Source organism: Lemur catta, chromosome 9 (assembly GCF_020740605.2).
Source record: "Lemur catta isolate mLemCat1 chromosome 9, mLemCat1.pri, whole genome shotgun sequence".
NCBI classification, from domain to species: Eukaryota; Metazoa; Chordata; class Mammalia; order Primates; family Lemuridae; genus Lemur; species Lemur catta.
This window is the reverse complement of record NC_059136.1, coordinates 48,368,977-48,396,712: the sequence shown is the minus strand read 5'-3', so window position 1 is coordinate 48,396,712 and position 27,736 is coordinate 48,368,977. Positions and strand designations below refer to the sequence as shown.

The 27,736-nt window shown below is 33.2% G+C and overlaps 1 protein-coding gene across 3 annotated transcripts in view; it reads right to left on the bottom strand.

Annotated features, from left to right (window-relative positions):
• Positions 1 to 2,594: 2,594 nt before the first annotated feature.
• The window catches only part of CSMD3 (CUB and Sushi multiple domains 3), a 1,082,068-nt gene continuing 1,056,926 nt past the window's right edge, over positions 2,595 to 27,736 (bottom strand). For all 3 annotated transcript variants that reach the window (XM_045561854.1, XM_045561855.1, XM_045561856.1), the window contains 8 exons: positions 23,995 to 24,106; positions 21,868 to 22,047; positions 19,250 to 19,315; positions 13,463 to 13,621; positions 11,015 to 11,127; positions 8,185 to 8,272; positions 6,051 to 6,186; positions 2,595 to 2,754 (listed from right to left, as the gene is read on the bottom strand). In XM_045561854.1, the coding sequence (XP_045417810.1) occupies positions 2,595 to 2,754; positions 6,051 to 6,186; positions 8,185 to 8,272; positions 11,015 to 11,127; positions 13,463 to 13,621; positions 19,250 to 19,315; positions 21,868 to 22,047; positions 23,995 to 24,106 (1,014 nt within the window). The remainder of the gene's footprint in view (positions 2,755 to 6,050; positions 6,187 to 8,184; positions 8,273 to 11,014; positions 11,128 to 13,462; positions 13,622 to 19,249; positions 19,316 to 21,867; positions 22,048 to 23,994; positions 24,107 to 27,736) is intronic.

Here is a 27,736-nt window from a genome sequence, read left to right as displayed (position 1 = left end):
AATATTAACAAAAGTATCAGAAGAGAGAAAATGAATTAAAAAGTGGAAGAACAAAAAGGAAAAGGAAAAACACAATAAAAATGAAGACAAAGAATAACAAGCAAAAATATAGAATATGTGAAATGAGTGAAAGGTGGAGGTAAAGAAGTTAACAAAGCGACTACAATTATATCAAGAAGTGTTTATTTCTAAAACTAAAGTCTAATAAGCAGAGATAGACTATAAAGGCTGCAGTTTGAGGTTCTGAAATATCAAGACACTGTGTTTTGTGAAAAGTGTTCTCCAATAAAATTGAATTTAAATAACTTGTGATTTGAACTTACAGAAACTTAAAAACTTTGCTTAAAACATATGTTTACATGTTCCATTTATTTGTGGAAATCCTACATCCTGGCAAAAATAGATTTGTTTTTGAGTATTACTTTAATGTAGCTATTCAAAAAGATATTGAGTTCATATCTATAAATGTATCCCTATGAAAGTATACTACAGAAATATTAGAAATCATTTAAATACATTTAGATAGTATTTTAAAAATATTAACATTTAAGGAAATTTCTAAGATGAGGTTCTTATGGTACTGTGATATTTACTTGGAATCTAATTTTCTTTAAAAGAATACTGTACTTGAGGATTATAGAATATAAAAAAAACCCCATATTTCATTATTATGTTGTCAATGAAATGTATATATAACATGTAGTTTTGGAACTTCTAAAAATAACAGATAAACGTGGGCTGTTCATTCCTTTTACTAACCAGAAGAATTGTCGATGATTTTGAAAGGAATACACATTTTACAAAAGCAATAATCCATTTTTATTTTGTTTACATTGCACTGAAAATTTACATCATACTTTTACAAAGTTTTTTTCATAAAAATATACTTCTTTACAAAAGTGTATGCATTAATATAAGAGGAGTAGCCAGTTGCAGAAGAAACAATGTTTAAACAAGATCTTAAATGTATTAACCTTAACATTAATGAACGAATCGTTGTTATTGCAGTCATTTGAATAAACAAGAATAAATAACTGATGGCATAAAATTTAAAACTGCATCCTGTCATAGAGTACAATGTTGAGAAAATTGTATGAATTTCCAAAACAATGTATCTCCAAGTGGTTTACAAGAAATTCACTAAATGTTGTAGAATTAGATCCAAGCAGTGCTCCCAGGTGCAATGGTTTCTCTTAGGCACTCTGTCTCATGATACAAAATGTCGAGACTGTTAACAGAGTTATCCATATTTGAAAGGGACAACAACAAAGAGTTCACGCTGGGTACATAATTTTATTCAATGAAGTGAAACATGCTATAAAAGGAAGACAATGGCCTATTAAATAAAAATGCTGGCATTACTGTATGATACAGTTGTAAATGAGCCACCAAAAACTTAACAAATACATATTTTCATTTGACAATGAAAGAAACCTATTTTTTCTGAAACCTGCTTTTTTAAGAATAAGGGTACAGGAATTTTAAAATATATGAAAATTTGATAAATCTACAACTTTAGGAAACAGATTTATATTGGTGATTTGCAAGAATAATGTTTTTTTCAGTCATCACATTTAGAAACTGGACCAAAATATATTTCTAATCATTGTTAGATGAAAGTTAAAAGTGTCAAAATAATGTTAAATTTGAAGGATCAACTGGTAGGAAATGTAGATATATCATAAACTAAATACAATGGATTATTAATAAGTTCTAGATGGTCTTTCAAAAACAATGAGAAGTAAAGGATGGTAAGTTTGGTGTCTCAGATAACTGCAAAATAATCATTGTTATAGATAATTTTTGCCAGACAAAATGGTGTATAGATGACAAAACATATTGAAGCGAGGAATTAGACACCACCCCATGGCTCACTGAATAATAGTGGTTACTCCATAATGAAGAAATTAGGAGGGTAGCACAATGACCTTGCCATTTGCAGAAACTATAACAACCAGTCTAAAAAAGAATATCAATATGATACTGAAGAACAAAAAACAGAAGGAGTCAAATCAGAGTGAGCAACCTTATCTCTTCTGTGGCATAAATTAGCTCACAAACATTTAAAGTCATGATTCAATTTTAAGTAAGGAAAACAATGCCTTGACAAGAATGAATAGCTGATAAAGTGGTACGAAGTACAGACTTATGGACATAATGTAGCTCAGGACAGTTAAAGAGAAGTCAGTGATCTATTGACTCTTGTAAGTATAGCTCTTATTTTCTACCCTATATCTTTTTTTTTTAAACCCAGTTCCTCTAATATAGTTTATAAAGCACAGAAATACTGATAGTGGATGCTCCTCCAATATATGCAAATAAGTTTATGTTTTAGAATAATCTCCTTTTTAAAAAAAGCAAATAAACTGTGAGTAAGCACTCTCAGAGTGCAGCCGAATTTCTGTAAAACTCTCCATGGTAAACATGAAGAATTATGGTCCAGTTTATGAAAAAACACTCTTCTCTATCATTCCTCAGGAAAAGGTGACCCAGCATGTCCTGAAAAGTGTGCTTTAATTGGTTTAGCAGTGAACTAAATGTGCACTGTTTTGTGTGTCGATTTCCAAACTTCCAATGAAGGCAATGTTGCCTCGTTATACCATTGTGCAAACCGTGTTCAAGTTGGGATCAAATCGTACTGCCTTTCCTTCCACTGACTTCGTATTGGTGTCATACATGGGATTTTCAAAAGCTGCTTGGCCATTGTTATTTTCATGAACTGAACATCCTGTATACTGTGTTTTGGGTGCAGTCCTGTTGATGAGAACATTGATTAGCTATGTGTTAACTTTCTTCTAGAAATAGTAGACTAGGGCTCAAACATAACATACTTGAGTTATCATGGATAATATAGCTTAAAAATATTAATTGAGAAATTATAAACTCAATAAATCAAACTTGAACAATTTACTTATTACTTTTAAATCCTAGTTACTTTTAGTATTTTTTTTTATTTCAGCATATTATGGGGCTATAAATGTTTAGGTTACTCATATTGCCTTTGCCCACCCGAGTCAGAGCTTCAAGCATGTCCATCCCCCAGATGGTGTGCACCGCATCCATTAGGTGTGAATATACCCATCCCCTCCTCTCCACTCCCACCTGTCCAACACCCAGTGAATGTTACTACTATATGTGCACGTAAGTGTTGATCAGTTAATACCAATTTGATTGTGAGTACATGTGGTGCTTGTTTTTCCATTATTGTGATACTCCACTTAGTAGACTGGGCTCCAGCTTTATCCAGGGTAATACAAGTGGTGCTCGATCACCAATGTATTTTGTGGCTGAGTAGAACTCCATGGTATACATATACCACATTTTATTAATCCACTCATGTATTGATAGGCACTTGGGTTGTTTCCACATCTTTGCAATTGTGAATTGTGCTGCTATAAACATTTGAGTGCAGATGTCTTTTTTATAGAATGTCTTTGGTACCTTTGAGTAGATGCCCAGTAATGGGATTGCTGGATCAAATGGTAGTTCTACTTGTAGCTCTTTGAGGTATCTCCATATTACTTTCCACAGGGGTGGACTAGTTTGCAGTCCCACCAGCAGTATATGAGTGTTCACTTACATATAATACATATTTATGTACAGCACTAATATGACTAATATAAATATAAATAAATAATGTGATGGGTTTTATAATTTTTCTTATGAAATAATAAATTATGACTTATGTATAATATAAATAAATGAGAATGATGATGGTGAATTTAAATCTCATTACTATTTATTCATTCATCTGTCAAATATTTACTGAGCATCTATTATGTCCCAGTCATGATTCTAGGCATTGGGTATATAATTTTTTTAAAAAAGCATACAAAGTATTTACTCTCATGAAGCTCACATTGCAGTGATAGAAAACAATAAATAAATTAAAAATAAATAAAACAAAAAATAGTAAGTAACGAGAATTCATTATGATGAAAAGGAAAATGGTTCATATAAGAAGTAACTAGGAGCCACTTTAGGAGAGTTAATAGGAACAAGCTTCTCTTAGGAAGTAAAATTTAATCTGAGACCTAAAGGATAAGGAGTTAGTTCTGCATGAAGGAGAAGGAGATTCCATGAATAATAGACAATTGATGCTGAAGCCTAATATGCAAAAGTATGTGGAGTATCCATAAAACACAAATACTGGATTTGATTTTTAAAATGATATCCATTAGAGCAGGAAAATTCAAAAACTCAAAGAAGTAATGACTATACTAATACTCAAGTCATGAAAATAGTTCCCAAAGAGTTACTGATAATTAAACATTTGCCTTTAGTTAACATAACACATGGAGTCTAGGCTGGGTGGTGTAGGTTGCTGGTCTTGAATTTCTGTTTCATTTCTTTATTTCTCCCACTTTGACTAATGCTAATCTAGTTTCTCTTTCCCACATTTCACTGTATAGTTGTATCAATTGTATCATTGAAATACAATGCCACATACACTAGGATGGCTATAAAAAAAAAAAAAAAAAAAGCAAATGAAACCAGAAAATAACAAGTGTTGGTGAGAATGTGGAGAAAGTGGAACCCTCACACATTGCTGGAGGGAATGTAAAATGGTGCAGCTACTATGCAAAACAGCTTGGTGGTTAGTAAGTTAAACATAGAATTACCATATATCCTAGCAATTTCATTTATGAGTATATACCCAAGAGAATTGAAAACAAGTTTTCAAACAAAAACTTGCATACAAATGTGTACAGTAACACTATTCAAAAGGTAGAAATAACCCAAATGTCTATCAACTGGATGAATGGATACTTTCAAACAAAACATTGTATATCCATACAATGGAGTATTATTCAGCCATATAAAAGAATGAAGTACTGATGCACACTATAATGTGGACGTAATATGAAAAATTTCTGCTAAGTTTAAGAAGCCATGCACAAAATGTCACATACTGTATGATTACATTTATATGAAATATTCAGAATAAGCAAACCAAATGAGGCATATTTGTAGTTGTTTGAGTCTGAGTAAAGGGAATGAGGAGTAACTGCTTAATGAATATGGAATTTCCTTTTGGGGTTTGGGGGTGATGAAAATGTTCTGGGATTATACTGGATTGATGGTTGCATGACATTGTGAATGTACTAAATGCCACTGAATTATATACTTTAAAATGGCTTAAATGGTGAGTTTTATGTTATATGTATTTTTCCACAATAAAAAAGTTGACATAGCTTGTTTTATGAATAAATGTAGTGAAGATTATTCTTTATCTATTAATAAAATATGATATTAGCCAGACCTAAACAACAGCTAATTCACACTCACTATAAATTTATATAATATTAAATAAATCATTCTTAGTTATTTCAGGCTGACACAAATTAAAAACATCACTTTTGAAAAAAAACATATTAGGTAATAACAATTTAATTATCTGGTTACCTACATATATTTTTCTTGATAAGGTATTGTCCCAAATAGTGAAGAATTACATAGTAAAGCTCTCATCAGGATGTTATAATGGGTGAAGTAAATAGGATCTACTAATACTATGTATAGTTATATACCAGATATATCACAAATATAGCGTAGTAATTGTATAATCATCAAAGCAACAGAAGATGAACAAGAGGAATAGAGCATTTTACCATCCGTCTTCCTGGGCAAAATCAGTCAGTATTGTCATGTGAACTGAGAGGTGTGGATACAAGCTTCTTCCTAGTTTTCTAAAGAAATCTGGCAGGTGATATCATCTCTCCTTTAAACCTTAACCTAGATTTTCTATCTCTAAAGTCTCATTATGGATAATGTAAAAATAACTTGTATAATTAGTTCTATATTAGGAAATGGACAGGAAAAAGAAAAAGGGTTAAATTGAATGCTTGTGCAATATAACAGCAATTCTGTTACGTGTATCTGGTGTTGCCGGGGTGGGCAGGAGAAGTAAGTTTTTCAACTGTGGCAACAGTTAATACACAGTCAACAACCCTCCAAAAAATGGAAATTAGGATTTGAATTAGAGCAGTAGAAATAACATGAAAGACAGATTTGGGAAACATTTTGTAGTTAAACATCAATAAACTTACCTTTGTTTATAAAGATAAAATCCAAATCCTGCAAATATAAGTGCAAAAAAAGGCACAAGAATAGCAATGGCCACAGAACTACTATTTGTACCATGAGGCTGATTCGAAGAATTTGAACCTTCTGACATATTCAGTCCTACAAAATAAAAGAAGGATTATAAATACAAAACCAACTCTATTTTATTGTAATTGATTTCTGCTTTTATGAACCAATTAATTTCTTCTACTCTTAAGATATCTATTTGGAAATGTACCCAGCAAGCACAAATAATTCATGAAACTCCTTCAACTCATTTTCACACATTTTTGCACAATGCCTATCATGTATAGGATATTTTTCCAAGAAAGAATACAGACTAAAAAATAAGCAGAATCTCTGAAGTGAGGAGTTTATACAACAATGGGAAGATGTATACAGACACTAACAGGTGTATACATCAAGCATGAAGTAATGGTCAATGTGCTTTACAAAGGGAAGGAGTAATTCTGGAGAATATACAATATAGTCTTGGCTTTGAGGAATCAGTAGAACAACAAATGAAAAAGGAAGCAGGATCATTACAAGTCTAGAAATGGGAAGGCAAGTGGCTTATGTTGGGGATGTGACACACATTGACATGTGGTAGGAGTAGGAGGCTAAAATAACAAATTATGGCTAGATTCTGAAAGGGAATAAATACCATTCTAAACAGCACAAACTTACGACCCACTTCAGTCAGGGGCAAATGAAGGTGTTTAGAAATAAAAGACCCCATGATAAGACATGAGATTTGGAACAGTGACTAGGGCAGGATGGACTTGAGAGAGCATAGTCTGGAAACAGGTATGGTTAAAAGGTTGTAACAGCAACCCAGATAAAAAAGGAAATTAAAATTTGAACTAGAATCCTAGGAAGAGCAAGAAAAGATAGATCTGAGGAACATTCATAGTTAAAATTAACATAACTTGTTTGTGTGGAAGACAGAGGTGAGGAGGCACAGGGTTAGACGTGTCTACTTGTAGCTGAGAGGATGGTGATGGCATTGGCAGAGTTAAAAAATGAGAGAAATCAGGGATGTTGGCACAGAGGTGGGAGAAGAGGAAGTAGCTCCTTTTTTATATAAGTTCTGTTTTAGATTTGTAGTGTTAGAGACACTTTGGGGAATATCATATGAGAATGTTCTACACTCAATAACACAACTAACTGTGTTAATGTACCATGTTAATGAGTGTTTTATTTTGTTTTTAAAACTAACACAATTTTAGGGAGACATTATATGAAATGACATCTTGTTATTATTGTTCATTTAGAGAAAATTAATTTCCCTTTATTATGAACATTTATATTCAACTAAACCACACCTTTGTCCAGGTTAAAAACAAATAGTACCTTATTTTGTACCTTATTTTTCCAGTGACTCAGTATATTTATGAAAAGTTCAAAGTAATGATTTTTAAAGGTAAACATCAGATAGTAGTTCTTAGAGCGTGAAATTATTCCTTAAGTATCCATGTCATGATGTAATAATGGGATACAGTATACCTTAAGAGAATCATACACCAAAAGCTATTTATAAATACATCCTAGCAAAACCATTAAATGTTTACACACATATATAGAAGAGTTGGAAACAAGAATGACAAAACCCTGTGCCTTCTACCACAAATTTCCATATTTGAAAAGCACCAGGTTCCCAACTGGGCCCATTCCTCAAAGTTATTTTCCCTTTCCAGATCCTATGAGTTTCTCGAAATGCTACTACATTTTCAGAAGAGTAAGAAAATTGCAACAATATTCAAACTGAAGAGAAGTATTACAGTTCTCATGAGATAAGATAAAATAATTTACAGTTTAATATTTCCTTTTTTATCTATATCATTTTTTCTCCTTTTTATTTGCTTAAGAGAAAGACAGTTTGTCATGTTTATTAGAAATATGATGAAAACCTAAACACTGTACTGAATTGGTACCTAAAGAACCAATAGTTTGAAGAATGTGATTATTTAAAAGGGCTATCAAATGTATCAATATATAGTCCTGACAATGCAGAATTCAAAATGTAGTAACTGTGCCTAATGTACAGAATCCACTCTCTTTTCTTATGATGTCTGGAGTAATAAAGCAACTTCATGGAAATCAAAATGAATACATTACCCAGTCTTTGTAGTCCAAACTGTCCATAATCCTTGCCTTGAATAAATCCTTGAAATACATAGGTAGCTCCATCAGGCTCAGCAGAAACCTAAAAATGTTTAAAAGTTTGAATAAATCTGAATAATGGCCATAGCTATATTTTCCCAGCCTTAATAAATACCCAATTTTATTCTGAAATGGATATTATCCCAAGTTCCTTTCTTTGATATCTTTCTGCTATTGTAAAACACAGCACATTGTGTACATTTTCCAACTAAAAGCAAAAGTAAATTTTCCAATTTTAAATAATTATGGTGTTGAAAAAAGGAAGTGGCTATTAATATAATGATACGAATATATAGATTTCTTTTAGGCTAAAACACCTTTTGTAAAAGAAAAAGCAATGATGTAATGAAACAGACTCAGACAAATGATAAATTAAAACACAAACTCTAAAAATACTGTACTTTGTAAATGAGGTTATTGTTCCACATATGTGTATTCCTCCTGCCCCTCCCACCAGCCTTTCTGGAAAGAGTACACTCCCTAGGTCAGTGAGTTGGGCACAGCCCTGTGACTTGCTTTGGCCAGCAGAACGTGGGTGGGATTGCCATTGGTCAGTTGCAAGCTTAGGCCTTAAGAGGCATAAAATATGCCATTATACCAACTGAAAGAAAGCCAGTCACAAAAGACCACATATTATATGATTCTATTCATATGAAAGTCTGGAACAAGGAAATCTATAGAGACAGAAAATGAATTAGTGGTTGTTTAGGGTTGGGGTGAGGATGAGGAGGGGTAGAGGGGGTGATAGCTAAAGGCTGTGGAGCTCCTTTCTGAGGTGATGAGAATGTTCCAAAATCAGCTATGGTGATGATGACACATACCTTTGCATATAGTAAAAACCACTGAACTGTACACTTTAAATGGATGAATTGTAGGACATGTGAATTATATTTAAATTGAGCTTCTAAAAAACAGGCATATGTCAATATATTTGAGCTTATTTCAGAACAACATGCCCCTCTGAGAGCTTCTGACTTTGGGCAAGAAAAGAACATGCTCCAGGGCTGACCCTCCAGCCTCAGTGCCAGGAAGAGACAATGAGACGCAGAGCAAACCTGAACTTGATACCACAGCCTCAAGCAGAGGCTCCACAGATAACCCCTGACACATGAGAAAGAACTAAATACTTATTGTTTGACCCTGAGATTTCCTGGCTATGTCTGATGCTGTAAATGCTAACTACTACATGCACCTTGCATTTGTGTAAAATCCTATATTTAAAAAATACTTTATATAAATAATGTCATTTGATCTCATAGGTTAAAAATAAGGATTGGTACATTTTGGTGACCCACATAGCTAACTGGTAATGTGAATTTACCCTGAAGTTTGTGCCTACTAATGTCAATTAGGTACCTAAGTCTGTTGTCCCCAACCCCCAGGCCTGTTAGGAACTGGACCACACAGCAGGAGGTGAGTGGCCGGCAACCTAGCAAAACATCATCTGTACTTATAGTCGCTCCCCATCACTCACATCACTCCCTGAGCTCTGCCTCCTGTCAGATCTGTCACTGTCTCCCATCCTGCCCCCTGCCTCCCCCATGCATCTAGTTGCAGGGAAACAAGTTCAGGGTTCCTACTGATTTTGCATTATGATGAGTTGTACAATTATTGCATTATATATTACACTGTAATAATAGAAATAAAGTATACAATAAATGTAATGCACTTGAACCATCCTGAAACCATCCTCGCCATCCCCGATTAGTGGAAAAATTGTCTTCCATGAAACCAGTCTCTTGTGCCAAAAAGGTTGGGGACCGCTGACCTAAGTCACGTATGTTATTATAAAAGGAGTAAAAAACTTGAATCGCCACCCAAAAGCAAAGTATATCAAACCCCTCATGGAAGTCTGACATTTCATAACAAGTGAATTATTTCTTATTATCAACATCATACTATGGGCATGGCCATTTTAAAAAATGAAATAGTTCTGAAGAGAATAGCTCAAACTCTAGTATTTTAATGAATAAATTCATTTTCTTTCCTCTATGAAATAATACAGTTAAAAATTTGAGTGCATTAAAGAGTTGAGTTAGTTCTCAACTCCATGAGTAACAGTGGAGAAAAACAGGATTGAAATTTTTTCCTCAGGAACCAAACTTATTGAAGTCTGTGACCTACTATAGTACCTTCTTTCCCACTATAAAAGAAGGCTTGGTACTTGAGAGTATATGGTCTGATCTCTCATGATTATTCTTCAGCAAAGATTCCTGGCCAGCGGGTTAATAAAAGACTTGTTGCTTCCAATTGTTAATTTAGAAACTCCATTCACATAAGTAACTCAATACAACAGAGTGACTCCTTGGTGAAGCTATGGTAACTATCTCCCCACAGAAAGCAGCTCACATAAGTTCCTCTTCACAAATTTCATAAAAAATTATATCCAATTTAATGGGAATACTTAATTGATGCATTTTGTAAATATTTTGCATATGCCTTAAACAGTGGTTCCAGACAAAGACTGAATTATAGTTTATCCAGATTTATTTATCATACTGCTGACTGTAGATAGAATACATTTGATGAAACCAATGAAAAACTATATGCACACCTACAAACACACACACACACACACACACACACACACACAAAAGTAAGCAATGTACTACAGAATCCAATAATCCTAGGCTTGATACGTTAGAATACTAAATATTTGTATATACTAACACAAATGTGTGTATATGTGTTCATTATTAGGTAAATTGGGAAAATTCCCTTTTTCTGGACAAACTACAAATTTATCACTAAAATCAGCAGCAGACTTTTAAAGAACTATACTTACAAAACCATCCATAGCCCAATTTTCCTCCTTCATTTTCTTCACAGAAGCATGAGCTGGTACTTTAATAAGATATATGTGTAACATTAAGCGAGCTTCCTGACTTTTATATACCCCTGTAAAATGCAAGGACATTTAGTCTTAATTTTGTAAATAGTTATGCTTCATTTTATTATCTATAACTCCTTAAATATATCATGTAGAATATATAGTAGGAAAAGAAATAAAACAAGGCCCAAGGCAAGGATGGCTTTACCCATAATGCTGTTTACAAATCTTGCAATATACATGGATCTGTCTTTTGGCTGAAACCCTCAACTTAAATCTTAATTGTGAGGTTTAAATTACCTATGCTACTAAAATTAAGTACTACTTTTTATAATAACATAATTCCAAGATATTGCAAACAAAATGGTTTCTTCCTCCAATCCGATTCTAAAATCTTCAAGTACACAAATCAAATGTTACAATTCTGGATATTTTCTTTAATAATGAATTAGGTGCCAGTCCTGTGAAAGAGAATATTCTAAGTACTGCTGAAGCCACAAAGATAGATATATGTTATTCCTATTCTCAAGAATTTCCAATGAGGTACAAGTAAGATACACAGCTAACTAAAATACATGAAAGAATGTGATAAATAAAAGGCCAGAAGAGAGAGGGAACATTTCACACTAGAATGATCAGGAAATACTTATTAAGAAAAAGCATTCTAGACAAGTCTTGAAAATAAAGTAGAATTTTTAGTTTGAGAAGGTAAATACATGTGATACCATAAAGGAGATAAACAAAAATATATACAATGTTTTTTTAAAATGGTGAGTATTCTAAGAGTAGAAAAAAGCCAAAGTGTAAACATGTTTAGGGGAACAGTATAGGAAAAGGGCTTTAAAGAATAAACTGTTGGCTAAAATTTGACTCCATTCATTGACTCACTTAATCTTTCACCTATGTAATAAGGTACCATAATATGCTGGGAAGACAAAGATAATGAATATAGATCTTAGCCTACAGTAAATTACAATCAATAGGAAGAGGACATAAAAGTAATCAAAAATAATATTGCTGGCAAACTACTACAATTGGTTTGTTTATATGGAGACTGAGTGAAAGTAAATTAATCTAATTATTTATATTTGTTTTTCTATATTTGTAGGAATATATTTTGAAGTTTCTCTAGATCAGAATAAGTAAACATTTATTTTGGGCTAACTCTTTTACAGAAAATAAAAAAAATGTGTTTACATTTCAAAGTTAGATAAATCATTTGTCACAATTTAAATACATTTTTCTCATTCATTTGAAGCTCTTTCAATTAATACTGTATAATTTTATATACTTTTAAAAATATAATACATATTAAATTCTAATACTTTTTACTTTGGGTTTAATGCAGGAAGAATCATTTGATAGTACAAAACAATGCTCACTATTTCTTTTAAAGTTTAGAAAATCAATGAATATGATTTTATTTTCCATTTTATTATACCAAAATTATTTCATTATTAATAATTACATAGGATATATATACAAGAAGTTTATAATATGGATGTTTCATATTTTCAATATCAAATATCAATGCTCCATTTTAAACATGAGAACAATGATGATTCAAATTTATTAATTTGACAATATTTATTGATATCTATTTTGATCCAGATCCTCTTCTAGCCTCAGGGGACAGAATAATGAATTGGAAAGAGCTCTCTTCTTAGAGCTTATATTGTGAGAATATAGATAAATAACAAATAATATAAGATAATTTCAAATAGTAAAGAGAAGAAAATGAAACGGGAGGCTGTCTAATACTAAGAGTGTGTCCAACTGTATTTGTAGTATGAAGTCTCCTTTAGATCTGGTCATTGGGAGTATTGCCTGAGTAGATGACATTTGAGAAAATATCTGAATGGGAGAAAAACCAGAGCAACCAAAGATAATGAGTGATGTGGGTACTAGATCAGTGGAAACAGAAACTTGAAGAGATTAAACAGGTGCTGGTTCCATTATGCCTGTTTAAATAAGTGTAGCTCTACCTTTTCTGTCTTAAATTTGGACACCTAAACATTTTAAGAAATGATTTGGGGCCATAGAAATAGTTTGGAAATCACTGATTTGGTCTCTTTGGTTTTATGAGAATATAAAAAGATTTACTTGTATTCATATTAAATTAAAAGTTCTGTTCTAATACATGACATCTAATTCTGGCTACAAAAAAACAATTCTTGAAGAAACTTATTTCAAAACTACAGAGTTTTATATTTGTGCAGTAATATTTACTCATCAATCCAAAAACCAGAAAACCTTGATTCTGAATGAATATAAATGTCATCAAAAACAAATGTATCAAAATAAATATTTCACAGTATAAAAATCATTAACAAAAATAATTAAATCATGATAGAAATAAATGCATGAAAGTATTATTTTCTTTGGAGTTTTTAAATGTGATACCTGAAAGTAGCAGCTCCATGTTGCTATTGCTCAGTGTTGCATTAACTCTCCCAGTGGAAGCATTGAAACTAGTAACTGTCAAGGTCATGGGTTGTTTCCTTCCTTTGAAATTGTAAGAGCCTTTCCATATATAATTTTGAGCAAACACATCATCAGGAACTATGAATAGATTAAACAAACCACACATTCAATTTGTAGTATCATAAAAATATAAGCATTAAATAGTAGACTAATGAATATTAGTTTATTGAATAATGATATACTGCTAAATACACACTAATGTTGACTGTTATAAAATGAGTTCTTCATGTTTCAAGTTTTTAGGACAAATCAAAATTGTAATAAACTAGACTTGTTCATAGGTCATCCACAAGAGAGACAGACAGTACCAATTAAAGACACGGGGCTTATATTTAGAACTCAAGTAAATATATACTTCACTTACATTAGGTCTCCTGTAACAACAGTTTTCTTTCATAGGGAAAATAAAATTATTTAATTGAGCCATGTCAGTCTATACACAAGTCCCAGGAAGCCTGTTTTTCTCCTAACAGTGGGAATAGATTCATGGAAAAAAGAGCATAGAGTTAAAACACCCTTTTTGCAGAATGGCCCTGGAAATTTTGGGGAGGGAGTCCCCTTTTGTCTGCTTAACAGAATAATAAGTTCAGTTATTCCAATAATAGATGCTCCTGAAGAAGAACAGAGCTCCACTATATTTACAACTTTGAGGTTTACAGGTATTTTTAGAAATTGTCACTAAATTGTCTAGAATTGTCATTAGAATTGCCTAACTCTCATGAGAGAGAGAGATGAATTGTGATACAAACAAAGAATATTCTAAGTATTATAAAACTTTCATCTAAGGAAGAAACACCATCGTAGATTTTGAATAACAGCCAAATAAGACTTATTATATTTATATAAATTATTTACATAAATTGGAATTATGCAAATTAGTTACATCACAGTCTACACAGCTCTAGGGAAGCAGCTGAGAGAAGCTTCCATTAATCCTATACCTCACAGTAAAGCACATCCCTAGAAATCAGGTATTCAAGGGACTCATGCCTATTTGGGTAAGTGAGTGAATTAGGTGGATTTAGAAGTCTTTTTTTTTTCCCCCCTCACACATTAGTGGTGATATGTCACCTGACATCTTCTTACCAGTCAGATCACAGAGTGGGTTTACAAATTGTGCATTCCCTGAGTTCTATCAAATAAATAAAGCAAAACTACTATAGAGAATCAATATAAACTATCCTCAAGAGTTAAGTTTTTACTACATATTTCACTAGCAACTGAAATTTGTATTTCCATGATATTCGTAAGCAATATATTAATAGCAGAAGGGTTGGAAGTACAGACTGTAGAGATGGGCTGCTTATATTTAAGTCCTTCCTCTATGATTTATATACTGTGTCATTGACATGAATTTTTAAACTTTCTAAAACTGAATTTCCTCATGATTCACATGGGATTAACACAGAGTTGTTAGAAAGATTAAACAAACGAATGTGAAGTGTTTGGCTAAGTGTTAGCTGCTACCATTACTATTATTATTAATATTATGCAGATAAAATAGAGACACTGTTGCTCTTATAGCTCACTATATAACTGCTAATAATATATAAATATATATTTATCAGCCATGTAGTTAATTTCATCAAAAATAAATAGCCCTGGCTCTGTGACCTTTGCCAAGTCATACTGCTAGTGGCTCTCTCTCCCCAAATCCCCGACTTCACCACTGTGTTCTGTATGTATAGGGAAAGCTTACCTAAATCTCTGATACAGTGTGTGAATAAAAAGCCCTTGATTTGGTAAGCACTTTAAAAGAGTCTTTGACTAACAAAAGTGTATCTAGAACATGCTTTGCAGTGGGCAGTTGACAGGCTAAATTGCCTCACATTAGAAAGGTCAGGAATAGGGGGTCATAGGCTCTTGGTTGCAGAAATTACAGGAGAAAGGGAGAAAGATTCTTTAAAGGCCATGCCTGGCAAATAGTAGGCACTCAATAAATGTGGTGCTGCCTCTCTGATTGTTTATTTCCCATGGCCTATACTGTGATTACTCTTTGGTACCCTAAAATCTTTAATAAAAATTTGCTATACCTAATGATCTTGTGTCTATGGTGCTTAGGGGAATTAAGGAGTGTAGGCTGAAAGAGGATGAAAGAGAACTTTAGTTGCAGGAGACAACAGCAATGGAAAGAAATAGGTAGTGGCAGCAGCAAAGCTAGTTGCATCAGGATTAATCACCGATAAGGTAGTAAATGTTTAACAACGGGCTCATAAGAAAAAAAAAAAAAACTGACATGTGGCATTTGCTGATTTCTATGGTAGAAATATTCCCATAAGGGCAGATTTCAAGCTACCAACATGACATCACTAAATGCAGAGTATGGGGGATTGCACAGAATTGACCATGATGAGCCTCTATCTCCTGGCTCCAGTGCACCACCACCACCCTCCACCTTTCCCACACACAGCTGGGAAATCTAACTCATGACAGATGGGAGAGACAGATACTATTTGGTCACTCACATCCCATGTATAAGGAATGGTAATATTTCTTTCTATTGTTAAGTCTATTTTGAGATTTAAATATGATTATGAATATTTGGCAGTCCTTTGTAAATTCCAAAATGTCATTTAACTAACATTGATGTGGAATATCAATGAAAAGAAGGAAGACAATGATGGTCATAACCTTTTCTTTCAAAACGTGTTTGAATTTAAACTTTGCTTCATGGGCTTCGTGGTGTTGTCAAATAAACGATCATGCTTCTTACTTTGATACAATTACCAACTTTTATTCTTGTCAACTTTGGAGTAGTCTAATCACTGTGTCTCATTCATGATTTTAAATGAAATGCTGATTGATTAATGATTTCTCATGTAACATAATGTTTGCTCTTGAATTTTTATAGATACTTTTACTCAAGTTAAGGAAGTCTTTTCCTTTCTAATTTGTTAAGAATTTAAAAAATCATAAATAGGTGTTGAATTTTATAAAATTTTTTGCATGTATTGCAATTATCATAATTTTTTGCGCTTTAATCTCTTAATGTGATACATTACTTTAAGGATTAACACTAAAATATTTCTGCATATTTATGATGAATCCAATTTGGTTTTGATGTTTCATTTCTACTAAAATGTTAGATTTGATTCGCTAAGATTTTACATAGGATTTTTTTCACTTATAGTACTGAGTCAAATGGCCCTGAATTTTCCCCTTTTATAAAGTTGTTATCTGAGTTATTAGGGTTATGTTGGGCCTACAGAATGAGTCTTACTGTTTAAAAGAATTTTTACAAAACTTGGATTATCTGTTCCATTCCTTTAAAATTTTGTAGAATTCTTCAGTAGAGCAATAAAGGCCTGGTTTTTCTTTGTGGAAATTATTTTAACTAGTACTTTATTTGTTATAATATTATTCAAACTTTATTAGTTCTAGTAAGATATACTTTCTTAGCAACTTGTCTATTTTGTTTAACATTTTAAAAAACATTGATAGTTATTGATAGTTTTCTGTTAATATATTTCTAATGTATTTAAATTGCTCTCTATGTAGTTATATTCACATTTCCTTTGTTATGTTATTTTTACCAAAAATTTTTCTACTTTGTTCCTTTTTTCAAAGAACTGCTTTTGGCTCTGTTGAGATTTTTTTCTGTTATTTTTGGGGGTTTTTTGGTTTGTTTTTGTTATTACATTGATTTCTGCTTTCTTTTGGTTATTCTGTTATACTTTTTGTATCTTTGTAACAGGGACACTTAACTCACTAATTCCAAGACTTTCTTTTTCTTTAATGTAAAGATTTAAGGCTATAAATATCCCTCACAGCTTTGCTTTTATTACAGTCCTCAAGTTTTGGTACTTAGATTTTTTCAATATAACTAAATTATAGCATTATATTTTCCATTTTAATGTCTTTTATAATTCATGAGTTATCAGTACTAACTTGCTTTGAATTTATAAATGTACAAAATTTTTTTTAATTATGCATTTTCTTATTAAATTTTAACTGAATCATGGTCAGATAATCAGGTCTGAAAACTTTGTTTTGGATTTTCTTTAGATTTATTTATTATTTTATATATGATCAATTGTAGCTATCTCATGTGCCTTTGAGGACAATATACATTTTATAACTGTTTGATATAGAAATCTTTATATATGTATATTGGATAAAGCTTATTAATTTTATTGTTCTTTCATATTCTTTTATAAAATTTTTAGTCTGGCTGATTTATCTATTGGGTTACCATCGGCCATGTTTTTCCCAGAATAGTGCAGGTTTATGCTTGATGTGCTGGAGCTATTATTCAGAGCAACCCTCTGCTTCCAGATAAAGCATCTTCTTGGAATTTTCTGGGCATTGATTGACCATTATGGTTTTCTGACTCCATTGCTAACTCTACCTTATCTTGACATATTCCTTGATTGTCTTAGTGGCATTAAGTACGTTTTCACTGAGTGTTAAAAAAAAAAACAAAACAGTGTAAGTTTCACAGTTTAGTGGTCACCTTACTTTTATAGTATGTATATTGAGAACTTCTGAACCCAACAAAAATTAGATTCTACCACTGTTCTTGGCCCGATGCAACTAAGCAAAGTTTGTCTCCAAGGTAAAGATCAAATACTAAGCTCTTATTTTACTTGTAGCTTTTCATTTTTATAACATAAATAAAATGCTAATACTAAAAAAGCAGACCTGCCGGGCGCGGTGGCTCACGCCTGTAATCCTAGCTCTGGGAGGCCGAGGCGGGTGGATCGCTCGAGGTCAGGAGTTCGAGACCAGCCTGAGCAAGAGTGAGACCCCGTCTCTACCAAAAATAGAAAGAAATTATCTGGCCAACTAAAAATATATATACAAAAAAATTAGCCGGGCATGGTGGCTCATGCCTGTAGTCCCAGCTACTCGGGAGGCTGAGGCAGTAGGATCGCTTAAGCCCAGGAGTCTGAGGTTGCTGTGAGCTAGGCTGATGCCACGGCACTCACTCTAGCCGGGGCAACAAAGTGAGACTCTGTCTCAAAAAAAAAAAAAAAAAGCAGACCTTATTTATCAAGACTTTACATAAGCTTAGCACTTTGCACTTCATTTTCAATTATGCAATAATTTCAATTTCAAATTATGCAATAATTTAATCATTATTCCTTTTGTACCAATAAAGAAATGAAGGCTCAGATACATAAAATATTTTTTCTAACGTCACAGGCTGGGGAGTACATAAAATGGAAATTATATTAAGGTTATAGGACTTTAAAGCTTGTGTTTTTAATGGCTATGCTAGGTTTTAAAACTTGTTTTTTAAGTAAAATAACTGAAAATAAACTGGACAAGTTCTAAAAGTTGCTGATATTTTATTCTCATACTATTTAGTTCCCTTTTTTAAAGTATGTATTTAATTACTTATAATTATGTAAATATATAATTTAAATATGTATAATTATAGATAAGATCTTTTTAAATTTAATATTTTAAATAAAAGTATAGTTATTACATTATAGCCTTTTACAGATTCTCTTCAAGGTAAGTATTATAGAGAAAAGTATAAACATTTTTGGCAAAGTGAATTGTAAACAATATTTTTGTAATATTATCATGTCACAGTATTACATTGATTTACATTCAATATCTTATAAATTATCAAATTCAAGATACTCAAATGTATATTTTTTTCTATACCAAAATATATTTTTCTAAATAAACAGTTATTGTGTTAAGAAAGTAGATTTTAAAAATTATGACTTCTAGAAAACAAATGAAATTACTAACCACTTAACTTTGGGCTGGGTGTTCCTAGTGCAGGTCTAGGATCTTTCACCAATATTTTGGAACCAGCTATGAAAAGAAATGAAAATGTTTATAAAAGTTGATATAATTAATAATACACAAGATCACACAATGTGATGCATTGTCAATTTTATTATCTGATATATCATTTAATTTTCTCCTATCCATCACAACATCTCAGTCTCTTGTACAGCTAACAACTTCAGTAATTACCCCCACTCCAGTGGGACAAGGGGCAGATTAGTGCTGCCTTATCATCTTTGGATACTGTTTCTTATTTTAGAGGCATAAGCCAAACAATTGTTTCCAACATGGAAGCTGAGGGCTAAGAGTATGTTCCTGTTGACAAAAGGCAAAAACCATTTGGGTTGGGTTCATATTTAAGAATCAAAATTTGTTAAGATAGCTTATGGTGCTACGAAAAATTGGACAGACTCAAAGGCAAAATCTTTAAAGTTTTAAGCCAAATCAAAGGCAAAAAAACAAATAAATCATTCAGAGTGGTGGAAGAGACTGGGAAGTTGTAGAAGCTCTGACATATGGTGCTTTGTAGACCATGTACTCTAAGAACAACATGATGTTTTAAAAGGAAACAGGGAAAGTGATTTGGGTGAACATCATTCTGGCTGCAAAATGAAGAAAAATTTGGAAAGGAGCAAGCATTGATATGACCAGAGAAGTGAAGAGGCTGCTACAGTAGTCTCAGTAGAAATAATGCTGAGTTAGATTACCAGAAAATGAGATATATAATAAAGCTATTGAAATTGTGGTGAATTTACAGGGATAGGAAGATATCTAAGGTGACTACTAGAAATCTTATAAAACTGTATGATGTATGATGGTGGTATCACTGAAATAGGGAATACCAAGACTATATAAGGAAAGGAAATTTATAAATTTAGTTTTGCATGTACTGAGTATTGAAATGTCTTTTAAGAATTCAAGTTGAGATGTCAGGTGAGCACTTTACAAGTCTGGAGCTAAAAGATAAATGAGCTAGAAATGTTAATTTGTATGTAATCTCCATAGAAGAGACTATTGAAGCCGTTGGCTTGAATAAGATCACTTAGGAGAGAATAAAGGATGAAAAAGAGAGATGGCAAAGCACTAGCCTTTAGAAAATCATGGGTAGGAAAGAAAAAACTTATTTTAAAAATGGAGAATGGATACTCAAAATTAGGAGAAAATAAAATATTTATTTATTCAACAGATATTCATTGAATACTTTCCACATTTAAGGCACTAATCTAGATATTTAAATTGCAGTTGTAAACACTGAAAAAAGTCTGTTGTTATGAGAGTATATTCTAGCTGGGGAGGGGCAGATAGGAGGACGGGGAGTGGAGACAGAAAAATACAAGCAAACAAAAGAATCAGATCTTCTCATACAGTAGGGATTTCTATCATGAAAAATTTTTAGAAAGAAAAAAATCAGAATAATGTTCTGGCTAAAGGAGTGAAAACATTTTAAGAAACAGAAAGTCATTGTCATTTACGAATGCTACAAGAGATCAAAAATTAGAAGGTCTAGAAACAAACACAAAAAAGATTTGCTAGATATAAGGAGAAGGAGTTTATTGATGACCTTATCAAGAACTTCAGAAAAATTTCCTTTGCAGCTTCTTCTGGCAACATAACCCTTTTATATCTGGTAAACTCACAACCTCTTATCCCGATGGGAATTGTCCTGACTACACAGCAATAGGTGGGGACATTTCACCTAAATCTGGTCAAAATACCATATTGCTCTGGCTGAGTAATGGCTTTAGAGATGGGCTCAGTTCAAAATTGTGAAAATCAGAGACCTGAATAGTGCTTTTCTGACCAAACTTTTAGAAAGACTCCTTCTACTAGGATCACTCTGGTAAAAGGACATGAACACAGAGAAGCTGGTAGCAGTTTTCCCTACTCTAATGGGTTGAATAGTATACCCTCCAAATTCATGTTCACTTGGAACCTCAGAATATGATTTTATTTAGAAATAAGGTATTTTTAAATATAATTAATTGGAGATCTTGAGAAAAAATAATCCTTAATTTAAGGTGGGTCCTAACTACAATGATGGGTGTCCTCGTAAGAGGAGAACACACAGAAGTACGTGGGAAAGGCGGCCATATAAAGGTGGAGGCACAAATTGGAGTACGGCTCTGAGCCAGGAAATGCTTGTCAGAAGCTGCCAAAAGTTAGGTAGAGGCAAGGAATGATTCCTTTTTAGAGCCTACAGAGGGAGCAAGTTCCTGACAACAACTTGATTTTGGACTTCTGGCTTTCAGAGCTATGAAAGGATAAATTTCTGTTGGGTTAAGACACCCAGCTTGTAGTACTTTGTTATGACAGCCCTGCAAAAATAGTAAAACTACCTTGAAGAGAGAACTTGAAGTGGGAATTAAAGCAAGAAAAATCTGCCTGGAGAAGCTATAAAAAGACCGGAATGATATTTCTGTGCCTCTAGATCCAGACATGTCTACGTTACTCCTACCCTTGGAGTTGCTGGTGATTTTCCTTGTTCCTAAGCTAATTTGAGATTTTTGTCTCTTGATCCAAGTAAGGCAAAAATAGTACAGTTTCTCGTGTTAAAAGCTTCTGTAGAGAAAACTTACCTTCACAAACAGGAACTTTTCCAGTCCAGGTGTTATCAGATCTACAGACTCTATGTTCTGTTCCACCTGCTAAGAAGAAACCAGGCTGGCAGGTATAAATTAGTGTGTACCCATGAGATGGAAGGTCCATTCCTACTACATTTGCATGAGCAGGAGTTTCTGGCTGTTTACAGCTGTGGGCTATATTAAGAGAAGAGAATAACGTTAATTTTCTGTAGACGTGTTAAGGAATTTTTGAGACAGGAGTCACAATATATTTTTGATATACTTTAATGCCTTTATATAAATATACCTTCAAATAATTATTCTAATGAACCAAGGAAAATGTATCAATGTAAATATATACATTGATTTCATACTTTAGTATTTCCTAAATAATCATCTGTGGAACACTGATAGATGTTAATGGATAAAATTAGAGAAAAAAAAGACTGTGGATAAATTCATGAATGTATACTATACCATCATTTTAAAGAGTCACAGTGAACATAAGTATTTTAAGGGATCTGTAAGATACTTCTTCTTCTTTTTTTTTTTTTTTTGAGACAGAGTCTTGCTTTGTTGCCCGGGCTAGAGTGAGTGCCGTGGCGTCAGCCTAGCTCACAGCAACCTCAAACTCCTGGGCTTAAGTGATCCTACTGCCTCAGCCTCCCAAGTAACTGGGACTACAGGTGCACACCACCACACCCAGCTAATTTTTTCTACATACATTTTTAGTTGGCCAGATAATTTCTTTCTATTTTTAGTAGAGATGGGGTCTCGCTCTTGCTCAGGCTGGTCTCAAACTCTTGACCTCGAGCGATCCACTCGCCTCAGCCTCCCAGAGTGCTAGATTATAGGTGTGAGCCACCGAGCCCGGCCAAGATACTTCTTAAAGTTTGTTAAGCTCAGGTTTTCTATACCAGTTTTGGAAGTATTATTTTATGATTTTAAATTTATTATATTGATTTTACATTAAAAATCAATTTTCTAAGGTTAAATACAGCCACAGTTCATTACATTGCTCTGATATTAACACTTTCTAATAAAAGTACATTTTAATAATTTTTTTACCTATAGAATTTTCTGGCCATGTTTGGGTCCATATGCTAGAAGTATCATTTTGTTCATCTTTCTGTCTCCTTTTCTCCATGTTTCCTTTCACTTCTAATTCTCTACCTTGAACGGCCCACGCAGCTATTCTAAAGGACATGTTCTGAGGAATTCTCCTTTAAGGAATTTGCTGTATTTAAGTATTACAAGCCAACCAAGCACGTAACATGACAACTCAGTGGAGTGTTCTGCTGCTTTTAAGTAAGCTGCTGGGCTGTAGGGTCCCCTTGGTCACGTAGGTAGTTCTGAACAGGGCTAGAGAAAATTCACAGGGCTTGTTTGGGCTTAAGCAAATCCTAAAAGCTAGATACCTTCCGGATGAGTGTTTCCATTTCAGCTTACTCTTTACTATTTTTCCTGAAGAGACTCAGAATTAAAAAGACGGGAGAAAAGATAAAAAGAGGGAACTGCTGTGAAAGAAGAGGCAAGTAGCTGACCGGCTGAAATTTATTTCTAATTGTAGGACAGGAGAAACCATTTAGTAACCTTGGGCTTGCTCTTATTTAATCTATACAGCAAGTGTTCTCAACTTAGCATCAGTGAATATTTATAGGCCACAGGAAATCCTGAAATAGTTTTCAAATTTTTGGTCAAGGTATCCATCAATATTTTATTTTGTAGATGTTTCTAGTTTTCCTCAGAAAATATTCAGAAGAATATTTTCACAAGTGATTTTAAATAATTAAGAGTCATTAGATTGGAGCCTTCTATATCTCAGAGCATTTAAGATTGATCGGATGTAGATCTATGAAACTAAAAACTAATCATCGCCCAGGTGGCCAAACTAAACATCCTAAAAGCTTTATAAAAAGAACAAAATTGTGCCTCATGCCATCTGTCTTTTTTAGAAAGAGTGCTTCCCAGGCATGGATTTATGATGTAGTAATAAAATTACATACATGAAATATGTTTTATAATAATCTAAAAATCAATTTGATACATATGTTGTATAGATATAAATTTATTTGCATGCTTGAAAGAAAAAAATGCACATAAATTCTTACCCACAGTAGTATTCTTACCCACAATACTTACGTATGCATTCAGGCTGAATTCCACTCCATGTAAGGTCAGGGAGGCAAGTGCGTGTTGTAGACCCTTGGAGAAGGTGTCCCTTTTTGCAATGGAATTGAACAACACTTCCTACCTATAAAAAATTAAAAAGAAAAATGAAATGTCCCAATGCAACTTCAGATATAGCAAAAAATAGAAAAAAAAAAACCCTGGGTGAGAAAATGCTGTCAAATGAAATTCTGTATGGCAGAGTTGGAAGGAAAAGAAATTGAAATCTGGTTTAAAATAAAACTGGGAAAAAATTCAAGACTAAATAAAAAAAAACCCCTAGATCTCTTTGTCTACATATCATCATCAAATAGTTTGGTACCCAGTGTATACATAGATGCAAAACTTTTTGCCATGAGAATTTGAAGAAAATATATAAGATATGAAAAGGCCAATAAACTGCACATGAATACGAGAAAGACAGAGTTAGATAAAGATAAATAAATAAAGACTGATAAAAATAGAGATGGAAATAAATGTAACTAACAACATAGGAGGCAAATGAATATTGAAGACAGTAAACACAATATGAAATTAGAGACTAAGGTGATTACTAAAGGTTGTGGTGGTAACAGAAATATACAACAGAAGACATACATAAACTTTTAAGGATGTAGAATTTAGATAATATACATGATGATGGCTCTCAAAGTGTGGTGTTCAGGCTGGTAACATTAACATCACCTAGGAACTTGTTAGAAATGTAAATTCTGAGGCCTTACTGCAGACTCCCTGAACCAGAAACTCTTAGGGCAGGGATCAACAATTTGGTTTAACAAGCCCTCAGGTGATTTTAATGAACACTGAAGTTTGAGAATGACTTTTACAAAAGTAGAAAAGATAAGAACATGATGAGAAAATGTATGTATGTTAAAATATACATCATATGTTTTAGGGGAAAACAGCATATTTGATTGCTTGGTGTGGATAGTTCACAAAGTGAGCAGGGAAATTGGGGGTCGGGGGGAGGGCAAAGGGGGGACACAGTAAATAAGAAAACAGATCTCAGAGAATTCTGGATCTGACCTTACTTGAATGAATGATATCTCTTCTTTGAGACTTAATTTCTCATCTATAAATAAGGATGATATTGTTATTTGTCTTGAGATCTGTTCTAAGGATTTATTGAAATAGGATATAAAATCCACTCCAACCTGGGATGGCACATATGATTTAAATAAATTCTAGCTATAATGACTAAGCTGGAGGCATACGAGTCAGAGTCAGTTTCTAAAGGGTTTCAAATGGAGGCTATGGTATTTGAAAGAATACCTAATTATGAGGCTGTCACTACCATTTTAAATTTGAGTAGTTAAAAGCCAGACTAACTTGTGGCAGTAAGCTTGGGGGGGGGAACCGTCATTCCTTCAAAATATAGTACATGGAAAAATCAACAAGATTTATTAAATGATTAGAGGTGGAGGATAAGATAAGGGATATCTAGGGTGTGCTACTTCAGACTTCATCAGCAATTGGAGTCTGAGTGTTTAATCTCAGTCTTAGAACTTATCACTCACTCCCTGTTTTCTGCCTTCCCTTTAATCCTACTCCCACCTGCTAAAGCAACATGAGGCTAAGCCTAAGATGACATAATTTGATACCAAGGTTCCATTTGGACGTTAAAATGCTAAATTCTACCATTTCTCACATTGTCATTATTACCCAGAACAGTGCTATACTGAAAACATTCAATTCCAAAATTTATTCTCTGGCAACCTTTATTCTTCCTGTTATCTTGTGCTATGTCTTCCATGATGCCCCATTTTGTCCAGGGCTATTACATTGATCTACTCCAGGGGGCACCCTTCATATTGCATTCAGTATAAAGGAAGTTCCTTGAATTGTGCTCCAGAGCTTGCCATTCACATACTCTGTGAAGTTGTACAAAATGGTGGTACAGATTTTGACTTTCCAACATGGCCTAGATTATGTGACTGGTTATATACAGTTTGCAATTTTGTTCTTCAGTCAAACAAGTTCTACAAAACCCACCACTTCTATCAATCCAGCAGTCCTACCTTAGATTAGATCCCAGTTAAAAGTGCCACTTTTCACCAATACATCTTTCCCTCATTCAGTTCACCACCAAGTGCTGATAATTTTACCTTCTAAATCTTTCTCAAACCATCCCCCCTTTTTCTTTTCCCACTTATATATCATGTTTTCCACAGGCTTTGGGTCTCACTTTAGCAGACATTGTATCACCAGAAGGATTTTACCAAAACACAGATAGCTGACCCCCTGTCCAGAGTTTTTGACCTGATCGATCAAGAACTGGCCCAAGAATCTGCATTTCCAATAAGGTCCCAACAAGCAGGTGATACTGCTGCTGCTGGTCAGGGACCACACTTTGAGAACTACTGTCATAGACAATTAAAAGAATCTTCTAACTTGTCTCTGTTTCTCCAGTCTTGATCCCATTCAATTTATTTTCTACACTGAAGTCAAAAGTTTTCTATGCAACAAGAAGTTTGACCTCATTATCCTTCCTAATGTTTTTATTGGTTCATCACCCATTAAGATAAAGTTATTAATATATTATATTAATATGGCAGATAAAGGCCTCCATTACCTGACCACTGACCATCTTTCTAGAATCATTAAAGACTTACTTTTACTCAACTTGTGCTCAAATAATATTTAAGTTTTGTATTCTCTAAACATATGCATATTTTCATGGTGTTCCTTGTGCATGGAATGCCTCTTCCAACTTTCTTTTCCTAGCTCTTATACTAAAAGATTTAGTTCAGTCATAGCTCTCTATCCTTTCCCAGTTTACCATGATAGTTCCTTCTGACTCTGAATAACTTTTAACATATGCATAATATAATTTGCTTATTTGTAGAAAATAAGTAACATCATAAAAATTTCTATAATCCAATTCAAAAAAGTCATTGGAAAAATTAATTTCTGTACAACTTTCCCACCAATATTTACTAATAAAAAGTGCTATTTGTATAACCAACTATATACATTGTGAAAATTAATAGTGAAAGTTTCTTATATCAGGAATTAAAAATAATCCATATCCAGTTTTAATTGCAGCCAGTGTTTCAGTAAAAATCACTTTAAATTGACCCAAATATTGTATGCAGATGCATTATAGAAGTTTAAGATGTTTGATTAGTAAATGCCACTTATCTTCTTTAACTTCTTATTCTCCTCTTAAATGTTATATCTTAGTTCCTAAATCATGAAATTTATATAGTAGGTCATAGGATTAGTACACATTTTGCATAAATTTAGAACATTCTCGATAAGATCTGTCTTTTCCTCCATGAAATTTCATAGCAAATGACTCTTGCTAGAATTTTCACTGTGTCTATTTGTATCAGCATGGTTCTTAAGAACTTTAAAAATATATATTTATATATATTCTTATATATATAAAAGGTTTCAAAAATGTATATATTAAATACATCCTCTCTAAATATTCCTTTGTTTTTTTTTTAGCGACAGGGTTTCCCTCTGTTGCCCAGGCTGGAGTGCAGTGGCCTGATCATAGCTCACTATTACCTCAACCTCCTAAGCTCAAGTGATCTTCCCACCTCAGCTTGCCAAGTAGCTAGGACTACAGGCCCATGACACAACATCTGGCTAATTTTTTAATTTTTTTGTAGAGATGGGGTCTCGCCATGTGGCCCAGGCTAGTCTCCAACTCCTGGCCTCAAGTGATCCTCCCACCTCAAGGCTTCCCCCAAGAGCTAGGTTTACA